Source organism: Paralichthys olivaceus, chromosome 11, assembly GCF_024713975.1.
Source record: "Paralichthys olivaceus isolate ysfri-2021 chromosome 11, ASM2471397v2, whole genome shotgun sequence".
Lineage (NCBI taxonomy): Eukaryota > Metazoa > Chordata > Actinopteri > Pleuronectiformes > Paralichthyidae > Paralichthys > Paralichthys olivaceus.
The window spans coordinates 18,685,313-18,706,044 of NC_091103.1; the positions used below are offsets into that span (position 1 = coordinate 18,685,313).

Sequence of the window (20,732 nt, forward strand, 5' to 3'; positions counted from 1 at the left end):
TAATATTGCATCTGGGACTCCATTTACACCTGGCATTTAAAAGCATGTCAGATTCAGATTGTATCCCGATTTTAACCTGATTTCATTTCCACGTGATGCCTCCAGTTTCCACACTGAGATTGTGATCTGATCACTGTCCAGTATGTGTCACATCCTCCTCCATCTATCTGTTACGCTTCCGTCCATCCATATGGTTCATGTGTTTAGTGGCTAACAGCTGCTAGCTGCCTCGCTGCTGCCTCCCACGGCGTATGGAATAGTTGCGCGCCATCATTATTTCCGCCCTCATAGTATGTGGATGGACAACGCTTGTGTTCATTGGATACAATGTGTCGCTGATCATCTCTGCATGTGGTTTGGCCAGTTGCATCACAATCTGTTGTCAGTGAATTGCTGGTGCAGTTACACCTGCACTGTCATGTGGCTAAGCTCTATCTGATTCAAATCCAATCACCCACAACACATTGGAAGGTGTAAATGGAAGATGAGGCACGGGGACTTACGTCTAACATCTTTGAAGTAGATGGTCTGCCTGTTGGGGTTGAGCAGCTGGATGACAGAGTCGTCGTTGTCCTTCACTCTGCAGCTGATGGTGGCCATTTCCCCCTCGATCACCGACACGTTGTCGGTTGCCAGGTTCTGACCTTCGACTTCACGACACAGACAAAGAATACAGATGGCAGATTGACATTTCAAATGGGAGACAAGCGTCCTTGTCTGGACATGTACAATCAAATATTTATATGTCTTACTGCGGGGACTGCTTGTCAACACATGCACAGTGTGAAGATATGTGAATAGGCCGTGTAGATTGTTGGTTTGCAGTCATGTCTAATCCTTTTAATATAAGAGCCATGTGCAATGTTTGTCACTATTGATCTCCCCCAGCTCAGAGTGGGCCCTGTGAGTCAGTGCCAGATGGGCTGTAAGCTCTGCTGCCCACTAAGGTAGACAGAGATGAGAGGGTAGGAAGAAAAACAGAGAAAGAAAGAGTGTAAAAAAGTGGTGAGTAGTGGATATGGCAGAGGGGAGGAGGGGAGGCAGAATGGGGGAGTTATAGAGAGAAGAGAGCGATGAGCCAGGCTGGATGCTGTTTATGGTTAAGCTTTATCAGAGCCCTCCATCTGAGGTTCCATGTGACCAATGTGTGCTCAGTGGTTCTGTTCTGTATTTCCAGGAATAAAAGTCTAAGTCCCTCTCTGTACACTGGCATTGTTGCCACACACAGACCCTGGACCTTGTCATCGTAACTTACACGCCACTCCAAACCCAACACAAAAAGCCTGGATTTGTCTCCCCCCATCTTCCACAAGAGAGAGGGAGAGAATCAAAAATCACCTTGTGCTATATTTATCTGTCAGAAGCCAAAAAGCATCAGGAGAATGGAGAGCATGTTTTAAATGTCTTAGATTCAGACCAGCGAAGGAACAACACTCTCAGCCACAGACCCAAGAAAACATCAAAAGCACATTTGCATGCCCAAGTTGTCAGACACCTCGATTGCATTCTGACATTTACAAAGTGGAAGGAAAAAAAAGACACCTGCATTTTCAGATAGTGATAATGAGAATAGACAGCCAAACTAACATGATTCAAAATGAACTCTGTGAATGCGGCAAGAAATAAGAAATTAACCTCCTGTGGAGAAACGCTCCTCAGACCTGTCTGATGCAATGAACTACCCATTTCATTCCACTCTCCTGCCAGGCCTCAGGTTCAGGACAAAGGGAAGGTAAGTGGCAAAAAAAGACACAGATTGTATCCAAAAAGTACACACCACCGTCTATTAAAGGTTTATAGTTAATCCATGGCTGAGTTTTAATGCAGTTTATAATTACAGGTAGTCAATGTGCATAATTTAAACATACAATGTGATACTTTGGCCACTAGGAGTCTTTCAATCAAAACAATAACAAAAGAACGAGTCTGATGACGTTGTGAGGCAGCGTGGGATCATGGGAGCTGTCCTTACCACTTTTGCCACTGAAAATCTACCTGATGCGACTCAGGCACAGTTCGTGTTCACAGATGAGGTAATATGTTAAAGTTTTATTCAGGTTATGCAGCAAACGACAATGAATATTCATGATCCATTGCGATTGACCAATAAAGTGCTGACTGGCTAACAGAATGTTTTTCAATCATCAAAAGTCACCCCAGAAGTTGCAGAGACAAACAAAGTCACGGCTAAAGTGGATGTGATGCACCTAAAAGGCAACCAAAATAGATTTGGGGAATTCTTTGTGTTTGAACAATTTAGGTGATGTAAGTACACAAGTTAACAAAATATATTATATATTTTGTTGTTTTTCGAAAGTTTGAAAAACAATTGCTAAGTATTGCACTTAAAGGTCTCATTCAAGTTAAAAAGGACTCATACTGTTTTCAAATTGTGTTAATGTTTGCGTCACAGTAGCAAACACCAAACCGCAACGCGGCTACCACTATCAGCTTGACTGCTGTCCAAAGCCAGTGGCGACCATGAAAATACCAATTTGAACTTGAAACCCAGTGCTATGGTGAAGGCAAATTAAAAAAAAACTGGCTTATATTAAGAAGTGGGAAAGTTTTGTTGACTGATTTAGTGGGAATCAATGTGGGAGTCAGTTTTGAAGCACCTTCATGTCCAGGAACTATCGCCATTGTCTGACTAGTATGACTTGGAGTATTTACTCATGTTGACTTGTCAGTGGTAACAAAAGTTATCAGAGTAACACAGGAGATTGTAATGTAAATGGGTGTTAATGTAGACAGGACCTCCTGTTCTGAGACAACTCCTGCCAGATGAGAACACTGATGCCAGATGAGACCAAAAAACCTCAGAATAGATCTAATGCCAATGTTTTTCTGCAGGCAATGTGGTAATGGGTGGGGAATGATTGAGGTTCTCGCAAATACACTGGATAAAGCAATAGTTCATCTAACCTTCAGAGAGATGGAAAGGTTATTGCCACAAGGCTTCAACCAGCAGCAAGTTAGCTTATCTGAAGTATTACCATTGACCTTTTTACCAGGAGTTATGCTATTTCTTGGCTGGTCTGCTCCTTTTTCACACTTTGTTTTTTTGCACGAGTTATAACATATTAATTTGAGAGCTGTAGAGATGCTTGCATGATGTGTTACTTTTGGGCAAAGGTGGTTTACTTCCAATGGTTGTGCTAAGCGAAGCTTACCAGCAACTGGCCCTTGGTGCATTTTTACTATAAAGATATCAGACTAATATCAATTTTCTCATCTTACACGCAGAAGGAAAGTGAATAACCATATTTCCCCAAACTGTCTAACTATTACTTTAAAGTAGGGTTGAGGTTAAGGTTTCAGTTAATAAAAACTGAACATTAATTGCGGGTCTGTGACAGGACGTGAACTCAGGTCATAAAAATCAGACTTGCGACATGCCCATTTCACACTCTTAATTTCCACTTTGCTACATATAGGGCACAATATTTCCTGCACTGGTATGAAACACTGGCACTGGACATAAATTTTGAAGTGCAGGGTCGTCCAATATGGATTTAATTCTGGGTTGGCTCCAATGTACTACTTTACTTCAAAATCAGTGTACTACTATTGGGGGTTTAACAGGGAGAGATGATGATAGATACATACAGATATACTGTAGACAGACTGTGCTAAATTAGTAATGTGCAAACAGAATATAATATCCTTTAGGTATGGCTTATAATAGAAACATTTGTATTCCTTGTAGCTCTTTAGCAAGGTAGCCTGGTAGTTGAGAGTTAGCCACATAAGCTGTTTACAATCTATAGTAAAATAAATAAGTTAAAACATTGCTAAGATAATCACGGAACATCCATTCAAAATAATATTGGATATGTGAGGTCAGACATATGAAAGTCCGTGGTGATACCAGGTGTGCTCCGCTCCTCTGTTCATGCACGTAGCGCTGCTGGAGATGACGCAAGAGCAATGCAAAGTGTTTTGATGTCTATTTTATTTCATTGCTGTAAAAATAATATATTTGGCAGCCAAAATGGCAACACAGAGCAGCCTCAAAGCAAGGTTACTCTGCTCCCAATCTGTTGGACTGAGAGAAAGGGAATGAAATAGATGAATTCTCCATAAGGTTTAGCAGCCCCAAGCAAGGTTGGTCCCCCTCCAATATTCCAGCCTAGGCTCATCTCCAATTCAAAACACACATAAATAACGTCGCTGTGATTAGCAATCCCATCAAAGTGAAAACAGGCCACTCTGAGGAACATGGAGGGTTTTTGCAATTGGAGTAAACATTTTCAATTGCCTCTGCATCCTGGTCATGATTGGGTGCAAATGAGGGGAGGCAGTCATTAATTCTGGGTAGTGGGTTGGGATGGAGGGGGAGTGGGCAGAGGCATGGCACAGATGACTGGCTGATAAATTCACACTCATTCCAGCAGCTGTCTGGAAGAGTAAAGTGCCTGTATCTCTACACATGGCTGCCCTCCTGTTCCCGCATCACAACATACTGAATGAAACAGTCAGAGGGAAATACAGACCTTCAAAAGTCTGTGCTCTCTCTGAGGAGATGTACAATCTGGCGTCGAGTGTTTGGCAGGGAGGCTGGGGCTCATCAGCCGCGCTCAAAATGCAAAGCAGCACCCAGCCTGGCCACTTTTGACAAAAAGTTGACGAAATCAGGAAATATTAGCGGAGCGGCTCCTCCCTTTAGAAGTTTGGAGACAGGCACCTTTTGAATCAAGTTGGCTCCCTCTTTGATCTGTTCTCTCTTGTTTGGACATCAAAAGACATGAAAGAGGAAGCAAAAAGCTGGACAGCCGACCCCCAATTCCTCCTCCCGGAGTCACCGCTGTCGTGTCCTTTCAAGGAACAACTAGGACTATAGACAGTCATTAACAATAAAAGTTTCCCCCTCTCAGTCTCTGATGATGCCTTTTCACCACCACTTCTTTATCCCGCTCAGTCATTAAACCCTGATCCTTATGATGAAATGCTGTTTTAAAGATGTTCACAAGCGAGACGGCTTCTGTCTCAGGGTATAATTAGCGCTGTGCCATTTCCCTGAGACCCTTCACATGGGAAGTTTTCAAAAATGTTCATACCCATTAATTTGACCATCTTTCGACTTTTTTTTTTTTTTTTTTAGAACCAAAGATAAGTTCTCTCAGAGGCTCTGTGTAACCATTTGTATAATGATGCTACAACATGACTATAAAATAAGGATGTTCGAACTGAGAAACACATGTTCTCTTATTTTACCAGGGGAAACATGAGGTGTTGTTTCTCTCATGTACAAATAAATGAGTTGTGTATCTTAAATGATTGGATACCACATTCTAAAGAATAAATGCCAGGAAAAAAAATATTTTTACAACCAGGCAATGCAAAACAGACTTGTTTTGACTTGCATGGTTTTCTTGCCATTAGAAAAATATGTATATCTATAAAGAATTTATGACAGCTGATAACTGCACCCTTAAATGTTGAATGTTTTACTTTACTACATTCATTTGTCAGATACAGAGGAGTAATGCCTCCCAACACCTCCAACTCTAATTAAGTAAACACATTTTAGGCGAAGTGCATTTAAGTCTTGCAGCAATTGTAGTTGGGGTTTGCACCTAGATGAAAGATGAAAGTGTTTTGCACGCTGTTCATTTATTAGAAAGTGGTACCAATAATGTGTTTTCTTACTTCTTGGCTTTTTGGTTAATTTAGATTCAACAATAGCTGCCCAAACCACACAATTACTTTTGTTTAACCTCAGACCATGTTAGAAAGGACATTAAGAAAAACAGTGTTAGTGCATTTGTTTAAGTGAAGTGCTTGTGTGCAGACATTGGAGAAAGGAGAAGAGAGATACTCACTCACATGTCATGACAACGTGCTGAAAGAGCCAAATGTTATTTGAATATTTTCTGTTACGAACAATTTTATATGAGAATAATTGTTTAGGGAATCATTTTTAGCCATTTTCCATTCTTTCTACATTTAAAATGATAAAGACCACTAGCAAAAGTGGACATAAGAAACTGCATGTGACTTATATATATAAATATATTCTATTTGATACAGGGTTTTTTTCAGATCTGTGGTTCTGCGAGTTTCCCCCAGTCCTTCACTTGAAATTTTAAGGAATGTCAAGAGACAGTGAACAACAAACTAAAGTGGGGACCAAATTGCCTGGAAATTTGAAATCTACATATGGCAGAGTGTTGATGTGAGAATAAAAAGAATGGATTGTCATTGTGAGTGCATGTCTCTCTCCTCCCTCCTGAAAAGAAAAATACCAACATAACCAGCCATTCTTGTAAATATGCACAGATGAACAGGCTGCGATGGACAGCCAAACAACAGACACAGACAGAAGCGAGCAAGTCCAAATGAACAGAAGGTAGCAAAAAATAAAAAAGAAAGAAAGAATGAGTACCTGTCACGGTTTCAGCAGCTCCTGTTGCAGCGCAGGCGAAGATGAGAGGGGAAGAGAAGAAAACAGACAGGTTGTGAGCTGACAGGACTTAAGCATAGAGTCATATTCCACTGGTACCAAAAAACATACACATCATTTTTTAAGAGGTGAGTTGCAATTAATCAAACGAAAGCTCCATATATAATACAATTTATAACACAGATTAAGAGAAATACACAAAAGGGCATCATGATAAGCAAATAGTACAAAATCCAGCAATTCTATATTTCCACGGGTGTATAATCCTGACATAATGAGCCATTTTTCTCCCTTCATCCGTTTACCCTGCATGTAATATTAATATAGAGGAACAGAGGGGATATGTGGACATTGTTTTCTGCCCCTCATGTCCCTGATTAAGATTCCAGCCAGCCCTGCTATGGAGCAGCCACTGCCTGGAGATGCTCCCCTGGGACCTGCAGTGTATCCTGGAGAAGAGAGAGCACCCATTCGGAACAGTGCCCACCCAAACTGGCATCTCACAGGGCATGGGAGACTGGCGTGTTCCCAAGTCCCTGCAGCAGTGCTCAGGGACTGTACCCTCGGGAGAGCTTCCATCATTCATTGTCTGCTATTCATAAACAACCCCCCCCCTCTCTCTCTCTCACACATGCACGCACACACACCTCCTCCCCCTGCTGCACATCCATATCTACATTTATTCCATTTCACACACCCTATTCTAATATATTGACATTCCACAGACTTTGGGACTTCTGTACTCCGGCTGTAAGCAATACAAGCAGCAGTGCTGAGCATACAGTCTGTTGAAGTGACTGCTTGTCACACTTGTCATTGCCGGTATAATAAGGGTGTAAGGTATGACACATGTCCTTGTTACAGTCCTTTGTGCATTTTCAATGTGTCAGCAATTCCCCCAGGACAAAAAAGTGTGAGTGACAAATCACACGCGATGGGAAACAACTTTTGAACATTGTCCAGAAGTCGGCTGCGATATCTGGCTGTCCAGTGTCAGTCAAACCTCTGTCTTTATTGTGTAATAATTGAATGTAATGAGGCTTCTGAGGCTATTCTGCTCCAGCTGAAAGCGATTTGAACAAAAAGAGACCCGGAGTGATTGAGGTTGATAGCCAGTCTGAAACTCAGAGGCTGATCGAGTGCACCGTATGCGTCCCAGTCCAATCAGCCCCCAGGACAGCTCATAATGAGGCTTTTGAGCTGCTTTAATTGCCAGGTAATTATAATGTTGTAGCAACATTATGTAAATGACTCATTATCATCTTGTATGTGTAGTATATCTGCCCTCATTTTATGTTACTTTGTCAGCAGTGTAACCCAGAAAAACGCATCCGCCTGATAATGGGGCATCTCAGTGTTTAATCTTGTCAACAGAGGCCTATATATAAACAGAGAGACTTGTGATATAGTACGGTGACACCTTCCCTAACCCTTCACTATCATCCACTTCCTGCTGGTGGCCTCTGAAAGGCCTATAAATAGCTCTTGTGGTGTGTCTCCTGCGCTCCCCTTCTCTCCTCTGTACCTGCAGCACATTAGGTAGAAGTTATGAGGTGCCAGCCCGCCCGTGATTAGATGTCATGGCTGTCGCTCTGCTTAGACAGTGCTGATAGACAGATTTCTGGGGAAATGCATGTGATGGCGTTCGTGCAAGTGCAGCCATTGCACCAATCTGTCAATCACGCGAGGGATGAGAGCAGGCAGGCCAGTCGTCCCTCCAAATAATGTCTGTTCTTGTCTCCTCACTTATTTCTCCTTTTCATCCAAATCTCATTCTCCCGTTCCACACAATGAGCAGCATTATGTTTGGAAACAGAAAAGTGGAGCATTTTCCTCTCTCCTTCCACCGTGATGCTATGTTTCTTGCTGAAAACAGGACCACAATACATCACGCTTTCTATAAGAGCTGAGTGTCTACGTGTCCTGGTCTTAAGGCATCTGTGTTCAACCCATTGTCACCACTATGAATCCATAATAATCTGCACTATTTTTCAGTCGCTGAGGCAAACTCAGATCTCTGGAGACTGGATGTCTGTGTGGTGAGAGTGGCACATAGCCTCCCTCGCTCTCTCTCTCTCTCTCTCTCTCTATCACAGCTCAGTAAAAGCAGTGGGGTAACACTAATGAGACAACATTTCTCCTCAGTACTAGTGCGATGCCTTTGAATTAATGCTGCTCCTTTCAGGTAAAACATTCCCTTGCTTATTTTATGCTCATGATCTGCGGCGTGTTGCATGTCAGCCAAGTGTGTGATCGCACTGCATTAGAGGACACAGCAGAGTTGGATGCTGGAACTCTGTAGTTTCCCATAGAGATCCACACTGGGTACTGTCTGATTGTGTGTGTGTGTGTGTGTGTGTGTGTGTGTGTGTGTGTATATGTGTGTGTGTGTGTGTGTGTATATGTGTGTGTGTGTGTGTACGTGCGATGCTGTCTCACTGTGGGCAGCCCACTGTGTTTTCATTTAATTAGAAGGATCAGAGGTGGGCTTCAAACTTTTTTCTCCTCTTAGAAAAACGGACGGAGCAGTGAGCTCCTGCAGAGTGAACCGAATAAACACGGACAACTTCTGAGGTCAGGATTTTCACAAAAGAAACCGATCAAAGAGTCTCAGCTGTCCCTGCAAAAAGAAAAAAAGAATTTCCAGCACCTTATGCTCGTCTTTGATGTCAGGGATAATTATTTTCAAATCTACATTAAAGAATTACATGACAAGATGCTTCATTGATACTCACACCTAAATGCCCTTTGCATATGTGAAGTAGAACTGGTGAGTTTCCACAATGTGCAGAGTTTTCAATGTTAGGCTCCTCACTAAGTGTTTCACATCTCAGATTGTCCGTCCTCATGAAAAAAGGCCAAACTCCATAAAAGAGATGCAAGCCATTAATCTGTTAATCAGGTCAGCAGAAAATTAGTCAGCAGCAATTTTGAGAAACCATTAATTGGGTTTAAGTTGATACAAGTTTAAGAAAAAGTGACAAAGTTCAGAGACTCCAACTTCTCAAATGTGAATATTTTGGATTTCTGGATTTCTTAGTCATATATGATGGCAACATTTTAGACAGGGAATGTTTGTTTGACAAAGAAACAGATTGAATCTTGTGTTTTTCTTTTGCAATTTTCTAAATTACATTTTCAGAAAATAATCATATTTAATCTGCATCAAATACCCAAATAGAACAAACAAGAACTATACACTAGGGGGCTGAGGGTGGATGGTGGACTGAAAGTGAGTGAAGTCAAATATGCATGTTATTTAATCAGTAATGCACATTAAAAAGCAAAGTAAAGTTTAATATAAATTATGCTGTCATGATTTCTTTTTGTTCCAATATTGGTATGACACCATCCAATAAAACTCTTTTGTATTCAACTTAATTTCAGACAAACTATCAACAACAAATTTTTCAAAACTCTATTGACAGCAGAGCGAAGTGGATGACTCCCAAAGAGCTATGATCAGTGTCCGAACATGGTCGAAATCTAAACGCTTCCTTCATTGCTTTAAAATAACTCCCTTTATGGTCCTGGTGCACTTACAGTGTGGCCTGTGGTATTATATTTGTTTGTATATTTGCATTTGGTGCGTGTCTGGACTTGTAGCTTGTTTAACCTTAATGTTTGTGCTTTGACTCATGAATGTACTTTGTCAGTAGGTAATTATCAGCAGCTCTTCTCCATCTGCTGACGAAGCAAGTGAACGGGCCTTGATTTGCGATTGCTTAACTTTAAACCAACAGGAAGAGAGGTCTGCTCTGGATAACATAATAATGATCTCCTGTTCACATGTCAACTCAATCAGGTCCATGAAAACTCCAGCAATCAATAAAGACAGTAATATTATCGAAAGCTCTAAAGAAAGCCAGAAAGTCGACTTTGAGTTATTATTCTTTCCATGTTCATAAATGAGGTTAGATGCCTATTATTGGAGAATTGAATTGTAATAAATCATGTATTTATACAACCTCAGAGGAGTGTTTTCATTACACTGTAAAAAACGCTGTTTGTGCATTCCTAAATCACAGTGCTAATTTAACTGCATCTTACCCACTTCTGCTTTATCACCTCTCAGGTACAGCTTAATCCACCCTGAGCTGTCAGCGAGGTATCAGAAAAACACTCACCTGTAAACAGCACTGGGAATATTCAGATTAATTCTCCCCTGAGAGTCGACCGCAACATATTTATCCGGTCGGCTTATAGGAGATGCAAAGCATGTTCCTGCTTGATAAACTGTAATAAATAGGAGATTTAGAAAATATTCCCATAGATGTGGTTAATTGCTCACTCATCGTTGATTGAATACGCTTTGTAAATGTCCAATCTATGACCGGAGTGTTTGTGTTGTGCTCGTGAGGACACCTGTAGCTGCAGACAGTTTTTAGGTTGGGAGATTAAGGGATAATCCTTCAGAAATGCAGGCAGATAAAAAGCAGCATGGAATTTGGTGCCCTGGCTCCTCTTAGTTAAGTGCTATGGGTATCTACAATTGCACATAAATACCAACAGAAGGACGTCCCCCTTGAATCAAAGGCGAATATTAAGACGTTTCAGCATCAGTGACGTCTTTGAAGACAAAGAAAGCCGTGTAATCTCATTGGTGAACCGGGTCTTGTCACTCACCACCACACATGAAATTGTCTCTACTGCTGACAGAGGGAAAGAAAAAGCCACTAGCCACTTTAATGACAACTCTGCACAGCTCAGGTAGTGTTCGCCTCTCGCAGTTGTGTCAAGTCAAAGAGGGAGCACTAACACTTTTCTGACAACTGTAGATGGCAGGCTGTTTTTCCACACAGCCTTGCATGACAGACACTGAGTTCTCCTTGTAACCCCCCCACCCTCCTCCCAAAAAAAAAAAAACTGCATCAAAATGCAGAAAAAATAGAAATGAAGTAAAAAAAGCCTGGTTGCTTAATATCACAGTGACACATCTATCAAAGGGTAATTTGACATGAAACAACACTATTCTACCAGAAAGGATGTCTCAAATCAGTAAAATACCAGACAGGAGGAGTTTTATAGTAATACACTATCAAGTCACGCTGATTGTGACAAATGCAACAACTTCAGAGGTCTATAAATCACCCACCAACTGCGTTCGCTGGGAGGTACAATGATTTTCTTTTTCCGACGAGGCTCTGTTATGTTAATAAGACTGGTTGACTGAGCGCGGACTTAAGTGAAGCAGTGGCAATGTGCTCTGCACCCAGAACCATTCAGCGAGGACGGATTCAAGCTCAAAGCCGAGACAAAGCTTAACCTCTGGCAAAGTGACACATCACATCTCATTCAGATTGTCTCTTTTCGGGTGAAACTGCATATAAATATATATAGTTTGTTCTCTCAGAGGCTGCAGGCACTATGAGGCCTCTTTTCCGCCCTGGCCTTAGTTTAAAAAGACTGGTGCAGCAGGAGAGCAGTGTTTGATACCACAGGAGAGATACTGAAGCCCTGATTCTGATCAAAACACACGCAGAACGATCCAAATCAAAGCCACCAAACAGTCATGAGGGAGGAATCTTTTTTTTTCCTATCCTGGAGACACAGAGAGGTCTCCCCCTATAATGTGGTCTCTAGCCAGGAAAACTCACATGAGCAATGTTCACAGAGGCATGGTATATTTGTGAGTGTGTACTTTCTAGCCTGGCTGCCAGCGTATATGCTAACTCACTATGAACGTGCGTACATCTGCACCAGCGTTTCTGTGTGTGTGTATGTGTGAGAGAGGGAGAGAGAGAGGTAATTAGGACATTAGGAGAAGCTTCTGACAGGCTTGTCATTGCCACAGCCTGCCCAGTGGAAAGGAGGTGGTCAGAGGGGTAAGTGGGGGTCCAGCAGGGTCAAGAGACAGCTGCTGCACCACCACTCACTGTCTGGAAGCTCTCAGCGAATATTAAACCACTGGGGCATCGGCCAAGACACTTCCTCATTTGTGGAATGCACAAAGCCCTTTTCACGAGGAGACTCAATCTAATTTATGCCACTGTTATAAAAGTGCTTTTGTTTTTTTTGTCCTGAAACAGTCGAACATAAACATAAAAAGACCAAAATAAATGACTATGGCATCAAGGTAATTGAGGTTATTTTGTTAATCTGTGACTTTAGAACGTAACGATTGTTATTAACACACACTTTTTTTTCCAAGATGATAAATCTGTGTGGTCTGGCATCTCCTGTGTGTGTCTCCAGCAGAGAGAGGCTCCATTATTACAATATGAGACATATTAAATACATCCCCTGAGGCTGATGACCTTGGCGATGACATACCATTAATTGTATAGATGGATTATTATCATCACAACAATAACATGGCTGCTTTTCAGCCATACTCTCCATAACACCTGTGCCCATTCTCTGGCTGCCTCAGCTAGTATGCTCATAATCACATCTATCAGCCCAAAACATTAACTGCATCCGGGGACACTAAACATGTCCATTTGTTTGGAGTTGTAATGTCTTTTGTGCGCCTCAATCAGGCACCTGTCAGACACACACCTGCTACCTCAGTGCTAAGAGAAAAGGCAGAGTGGAGGCCTTTTGTTTCCTCACAGAGTTTATAATCAGAACGTTGTTTCCAATCTTCTTGCACCATTTTTCTATTTCCCATTTCCCTTTTCTCAGTCAAATCACTGCTATCAATCAGGTGCGTTTGAGTGAGGAGAGAGCCAGAAAGAGAGTGTGTGTGTGTGTGTGTGTGTGTGTTTTAGAGAGAAAGGGGGAAGTTCCTTGATGGAACCATCTCCAGCCCTAGGCCTCATTAGTCAGAGACTGCAGGAGGAAATGTGTGTATGTGAGAGGTTGCTGCATGTGTGTAAATGTGTGTGTGATAAAAATGAGTACTGGTGGCATGTGTCTGTCAATATGAGGCCATTTAACGTTTCCCATTCCATCCAAATGATGCACAGCGGACATTGAGTTACTCCAAATAGATACTCAGCCCAGTAAGTTCTATCATATTTTGCCCATTCTCTCCACTGTGCTTACTGATATTGTGGCGAGAACGATGGCGTGCAACAATTCAAAAATATTTCTGTGCAACCATGACAACAGCTTCTCCGTAACAGCACGCCATGTGGTGAAAGCATCTCATAGATGATAGCAGTTGTCAAATATGGCAATCAATACGAATCAAACCTTAACAGCTGCATAGGCACAAGCCATATTGATCTCATGTGACAAGAGGAGCTCGCGGTGCATCGACATCTTTGAAGAGAGTCAACTTCTTTGCTTTGATAGTCTGTTACACTGAACACGCCCAACAGTACAACACAAATAGCACAAAGTCCTCTGTTAACATTCATGAGGCACAAATTAGGCAACAAATACTGAGAATGAATAAAGGATGAGCAAACACAAGTCCAGATTACTGCCAGCGTGGCAATATGCTCGATATTTTACGGCTTGTATTGATTATATAAGAGATCTATTTGAAGTGGCCGTACAAAATGGCAACTATAGTAAATTCACAATGGCAGGGTAATATACGGCTTCACTGCTTTCATTTATTCACAGCTTGACATTTCCTCCCTTCCACAGAGTGTGCTCTAACTGTGTGCCAATGGCCACATCATTTAGACTGGACTTGCATGAATATTTAACATTAGTGCCTGGATCGTAGCTTGCAGAAAATGAATTATTTTTAGTGGGCTTTGCAGAGGCACTGTGAAAAACTCTCACTCTGGTGATGAATTGCTGGAGAGTTTATGTTGTATTAAGCAGGCAAAACAAATGGTTATCAATCATTTGAAGCTTTGCAGCTACACATCCCTTCCTGCCTTTCAGAGATTCTGTTGGCTTTCAGAGGGATATGTCTCCAGACTTGAGTGTGTAAAAGAAAAGAATCAGCCGAGTTCTCAGGCGTTTGTTGACAAGACAAAGACAGACTGGTGATGTATCAGCTGGCCAATAATCAGCCAATGAGAGACTTTTAGACACATATCGGTATTGGTGCTAATGCGTACAGAATAAAGATGTGCAGAAAAGATCTGAATTTATGTTTAAAATGATGTTTATTTTGTTAATTGAGGTTGTATTTCATTTAATTTATTTGGCGTAATGGTTTGATTGGAGGAACCATTACCATATATACATATATATATATATATATATATAAGTATTGGAAGATTTTTTTATCGAATTATCTGTATCAGCATTGGCTCCCAAACATCAACATTGATCAGACAGTGAATAAAAACCATTGCATTAAATGATTATATACAACTTGTGCAGGGGGAAGCAAATCAATACATATATACTTGGACATACTGTAGTCTATGAAAAGCAAAAACAAATACAAAAAATCCATCCATACAAAACACAACAGAAGTAGAGGATTATTTTTCCAGGTCTTAGAGGATTTCTACTTGATCGAATGGTGCAGCCATAAAAATATGGAGCATTGGGTTTAAAAAGATTGCTCTTTGAACATCATGATGCTCCAATGAAGACTGAAGAGTTGGGACAGGCGGATAGAGATATATGTCATTCTGTCAGACAATGCAGAATAAGGAGGATTTTCCAGCTGTAACACCACTATAGGGGATATTCAGAAAACCTTGATGTTAAAGAGGCTTAACTAATGTAGTCCATGCTGAGTAATGATAGAACGAAATGAAGCATGATTCAGCATTTGTGTGACCTACTTTTGCTTCAAACCTCAGTGACTGGGGATAAGGTTTAGAGAGAGTTTTGTTTCCGTAGTACTCGTAAATTCTTTGGGCACAGATTAATGAAAAGCAAAGATAAAGTTGTGCGATTGTTCCATCACTTGTAAAGGAAGGTTCTAGGTTGATGTCTGAGTGAATCACCATTTATACAACCTACTTCAAATAGTGTCTGTGCAAAGAAAAGGCCTATTGAGTCTCAGACCACTGCCATGGTGACACTATGTGAGTCCTGTACAAATGAAAGTGGAAAAAATCATGCTCCTGCAGAATTAAGAGATTAAACCTAAGACGTTAGAAAGGAGAAGCTCTTATAGATGATTAAATCAGATCCTTGTGCTTCTTCTACCTGCTTTACGTTTGATGTGATTGGCTATGTGAAAACCTTAACACTGGTTAATTGCCAGTTTATTTGCCTCTCAAAGCACACAGATAACCCTCCTGTCTGCCAATCATTCATTTAAAACCTCATGTATGAACCCAGTCAGCTAAAATACACACAAGTGAGTGCCCAAAATGGCAGTGTGACACAGAGTTTAGAGATTCTCAAATGACTTGAGAGTTTCATTAGGACAGATTACCGTGACCCTGAAGTTTTAATCTTTGAGATAAAGTGAAGCTGTTTTCACACCATCCTCAAGGATGCAGTTCGTTTCCAGCAACATCCGAGCTGAGAAGAGATTTTGCCTCGCTCAAACACAATCTGAATTGCTCCAATTGATTAAACAAAAACTGGCAGGCTGAACAGAGGCGAGCGGAGTACAAACCCATCCACACAGCCACCGGCAACTGTGGACACAAGATTGAAGGTAAGATATCTGTGAGACGCCTGGCACCTGAGTCGGATAGATAGTCTCGCTTCCTAGGCGGGGGGTGGTCAGATTGGAGACAGGCTGGGTGGCTTTGACTGTGTTTCCCCTTCAGGTTAATATTTTATGGACGTGCGATACAGTTCAGATGACAGTTTGAGATGACTGAGAGTCGGTGTGCAGGCCGCAGGAGTTCAGCGATTTATTAGAAGGGAGGGAATGTGGCACAGGGGAGAGTGAGGCTGAATCTGAGAAATGCGTTAGTAGCTGTCAGTGTGAGGAGTCTCAAAAACGACTCGAGCTTGTGCTCGCACTTGTATGCATGCGCATGTACGTGTTTGTGTGTGTATGCATGTGTGTGAGATGAGTGAGTGCTATCTGCAACCCGAGCCCATTAAAAAGCAGAGGCACCGGCGGTACAGATGTGTCTCTCTCTGAGCCCAACATGAAACACAGAAAACGGCCTCTTTGATCATTACCTACCTGTCAGTCTGCCCTCCGCAGGGACCGCCTGTTACGACTGCTGATGTGCCGCACTGACAGGCCAGAAACACACACGTAAACTCCAACGCATTGGAGAAAAAAAGAGAGCGAGAAAAAAAAAAACTGCGTTGCTATCAGTCTGAATGGTGCCGGCATTCAAACTCATCCCTGAGGAGGTATAACCATGACGACCAGTAGTGTGGGCAAAGCACAGGTTTATTATTCTATATTTGGATACCAATTAGCCTCAGTGGCTGCGAGGCTCGCTGGGGTCCACATTTACCTTAGTACCAACGGGCAATTTAGTCTCCAATCCCTGTGATTGTATGTTTGTTGAACGTGCATGAAACAAGCAGAAACCCATGTGATCAAAGGGAGAGCGTATCCACAAGCAGAGTCAAAAGCAAACAAGCTTGTCCAAGTTCATTTGTTTGACTTGCTGCATCTACAGCAGACATCCCATGATCTGCTGAGAATATTTGTAGACGAACAGGAGACATGACAGTTACATACAGGTCAGCACATCCTCCCTTTGTGAGTTAATCACTGCTCCACCCACAGTCTACAAACTTATTCATGTGTATTCACTCTCTGAAATGTTCTATTTAAAGGTTCTGTCTTGATTTAGACTTTTTTCTTTTCTTTCTAATGACCTGACCTGGTTGTACCCTGTCTCTCACCTGTCTGCTGGGATTGGCTCATACCTCCATTAAGCTGTATAGATAATGGATGAACAATTCTCGCTTTCAACAACACCTATCCACAGTATGAATGATGTCATCAGGGGTGTTGCAGCAGTGTAGGAAAAGCAGGCCATTTCCTTGGGCCCCTAGCTGAGAGGAGGCCCCCGAGGACAGCTGATTACGTTGGACTACAGCAAGAACAAATTTGAAAATGATCAGCTATGTATGAGAGACTGCAACAACACCACAGTCAGAAATGCCCTAATGAGACCCCATGCCACTAAACCTTTTGGGTTTTAGACCTTATGGAGGTTTGGTGGAGAAGTAAAGTCTAAATGTGTGTGTATGATGTGTCGGGATGGTGGTGGACGTTTGCATTTTATATTTGCTGCTTTATTATTATTTATGTGTATACAAAAGCATGCATTTTGTTTATAATTTTTCTGATAATAGAATCTTTTAAAGATTGGAATGATGTGGTTTGGTATCATTTGGAGGGAACAGGTCCCTGACGCCCCCAAAAGTCCCTTGGTTATTGCGAATAAACTATTGTGAATGTGTTGTTGGGGTTTGAAAACTGCAAGACTTTATCTGACGTTAGACAAAGACCATGGTTACAATTAACGCTAGAATATGCAAGTTCTAGAAACCAAGCTGCCGCTGCTACGACACTGAGAGGCAAACCATTCTGCTCTGTCCACCGTCCTTCTCTCTGCTCCAGTACACTCCCATCAGTCCTTTACCTTCATCCTCATCATGTCTCAGCTACAGGGCATGCTAACCTGTGAGCCAGCCGTAGTGACATCCTCCAGCGGCTGATACTATCTTGAAGCCTCTATGTGAGAGGAGCAGCGGACTAAAGGCACATTCACATATTGATCGACAGTTGTGCGCTCCCACCCCTGTTTTTGGCTTTCTCTGATTGGTTAGAAGAGCAAAGCTAGCTCAAAAACCTTCGAAGGGAATATCTCCGCACTGCTGCCAGGCTGTTCAGCGAGTCAAGGCCACAGACGCCTTTGACAGCACATCTCCACATTGAGATATGTTTTGCAACATATTTCATACAAAAATACATGAAAAAAGTTACATACTCCAGTTTTAATATGAAGGTCTGTGACAGGATGAAAATTGTGGTCTCTTGACTAATGCACTACACATCTATTCACTACACCACACTGCTACAAACCTTTACAACCTCACCTCAGCCTTGGCATTGAATGTAAAGTGTCAACTGTGGATTTGTATAATATTGACAGATCTGACCTAAAAAAGGACTCAAACTAAAAGAAAAGTAACTTCTCTTTCGAGAAATATTATTCTGCTTACTCTGGACAAAGCCAGGAAATACAGTATTATTTGAGGGGCAATTTCCCCTGATGAACAATGAAAATCTGGCAAAACTTATTTGCTTCCCCTTGACTAAGATTACTGTAAATCCCATCAAGAAAGTGTTAAGCAGATAATTGATAATGAAAATAATTATTAGTTGCAGTCTAACTGTCGAAAATGTTATAATATTTCACTGCCCCTGCTGCGAATACCAAGTATCAGCAGGGAAACTGTTTCCATCCTCTGCAGAACAACCTCAGTTAACTAATGTAGTGTATCTGTGTAATGTAGTATCTGTGTTATCTGGTCACCATTTGTGGCTTGTTAAGCTTGTTAGGGGAATCTCTGCACCTTTATGATCAATCGAACTGTTTCTGAATCCTCATTTCTTTTGCAATGTTTGTCGCGTCCTCGCCGCGGGTTCCCGTCGCTCTGATTTGTCTGTCACCGCTGTTTCCAGCTTCCATAGGTCAACGTTACCTCTTTAATCTTCATGTGCCCCCACTCGCACAAATGAACAATGTAATGCAGCCAGTATACACACACATTTATATGCACAGCCGCTTTTGTGTTTCGGGCTGAAAGGTTGACTTTGTTGTTGGTCTACCACATGACTTAGGGTGCGGCCACATTTGCTTGCAGCAATTTACACAGTTTAAGTTTTAATGGCTTCCCACGTCTCTCTCAGAAACAGCTAAGACACCTCTCTAACTGCTTCTGGGAAACACCGTGCAACCAAAGCTCCGACACCATTAGTATACAATGCACTGTCAATTTAAAGGTATAACGTTCTGAGCTTATTCTAATGGGAATGAGTCATTTTATTTTGAGCATAGCAGTAAGAATATGAGGATGGACAAGGCATGAGGCTGTGATGTGTGCAATTCGAGTTGGAACATTATATTGCATGTGCCAAATCTCCTGATGCAATCTCACATAGTGTCATATGTGTCAAGTTCCAGATCAGAGTTTCAGATCTTACGCCGCAACATCAAAGACTCAACTCCAGTCAGACACACGCCAAGAAAACTAGTGCAACAGACCGTTGGATTTTCACAGAGGCTTATTGCATCTGTATGGTGATACAGCACACGGTGCATGTAACCAATATGCTCACATCACACACTGTTTCCTTGGCTCTCCCTGCACAGATAAAGGTGGTGTCTATCCCTCACTGATTCAACTGCCTGCATACATTTGGAAACACACAAATTCTGACATTATGATGAATAAATAATGCTGGTTTCACACTTGTGCTCTGCAATGGAAGAGGTATTTAAATCCATTTCTTAAACCTTCAGTATAACCACATGTGTTTGAGAACAATGGCTCAAACGTGTAATTTGATTCACTTGACATTCAGTTCCCCTTGGCTTATATACGAGTGTCTCAGCATCATAAAGCAGTTTCTTTTGGTTTCAATATCAAAAACAATAACAAAAGCATTTCACTCTCTTTGTTCACTCTCACTGCTCTAGTCAACACTGTTTAAGAAAAGTAAATGCAAATAACAGCATGGGGAAATTATAAAGTGATGCATAAAGGCTCTCAAGCAACCACACTGCTCACGTCACATCTGTTCCAATCTGGACAAAACTAAGAGGAGTAAATTAACACTGACATAAGATAAGCAATGAGGTCATGAAAAGTAGAAATAGATCTGAGTGAGGCTGCAAATTATTCCAGTGTGATGGAGCTTTTAATTAAAAGTTTCTTTAAAGACTATTAAGGATGTTGTATAATACTTGGAACTAAAACCAAACAATGAAAATAGGAACTAATAGTGGGCTATGGGGCGACATATGATTCAGTACTGAAACAAAAATACCCTACAAGATCATATAAAAATCATATATTTGTTTTTATCTGGGATGGCCACAACGTTTAAAGGATATGTGGTACAGCTACTGCAAAGATTCATTCATACAGGAACTTTGTTTGATTCTGGTGACAAATCTGTTTATTCAGTCTTGTACAAGGTTACATTCGAAACAGACATTCTATTATTTGTCATTAGGTTCCAAATATTTAATTTGACAAATTTTGTCTGCTTAGAAAAAGTATCGAGATTCAACGCCCAACTGTGAGATGTCTCGGATTCATTCAATCTTTTTCCACCGACAATAGAAATAATGTTAAAATCATGTTTCGGATATAGCAACTAATATAACGGCAAAGATCCAGCTGCTATTACTGCAGCTAGTAATAATAATAAAATGTGAATGTGGGATGTTGCACAGCAGTCCTTGCCGGAGGAGGTGATGAACAGAGAGGAGATGATGATCATCGAGGAAATAAAGAGAAAGAGTCGGCTAATCTATGGCATAACACTGCTGACACCTCATAAGATTAG

General features: G+C 41.4%; 1 protein-coding gene across 4 annotated transcripts in view; it reads right to left on the bottom strand.

Moving 5' to 3' along the window:
• Positions 1-20,732, bottom strand: part of cadm1b (cell adhesion molecule 1b) — a 156,993-nt gene that overhangs the window by 38,111 nt on the left and 98,150 nt on the right. For 3 of the 4 annotated variants that reach the window (XM_069534361.1, XM_069534360.1, XM_069534358.1), the window contains 2 exons: positions 6,389-6,409; positions 504-650 (listed from right to left, as the gene is read on the bottom strand). In XM_069534361.1, coding sequence (XP_069390462.1) covers positions 504-600 — 97 coding nt within the window. In that variant the 5' untranslated portion in view covers positions 601-650; positions 6,389-6,409. The remainder of the gene's footprint in view (positions 1-503; positions 651-6,388; positions 6,410-20,732) is intronic. The other variant, XM_069534359.1, reaches the window with a different exon arrangement.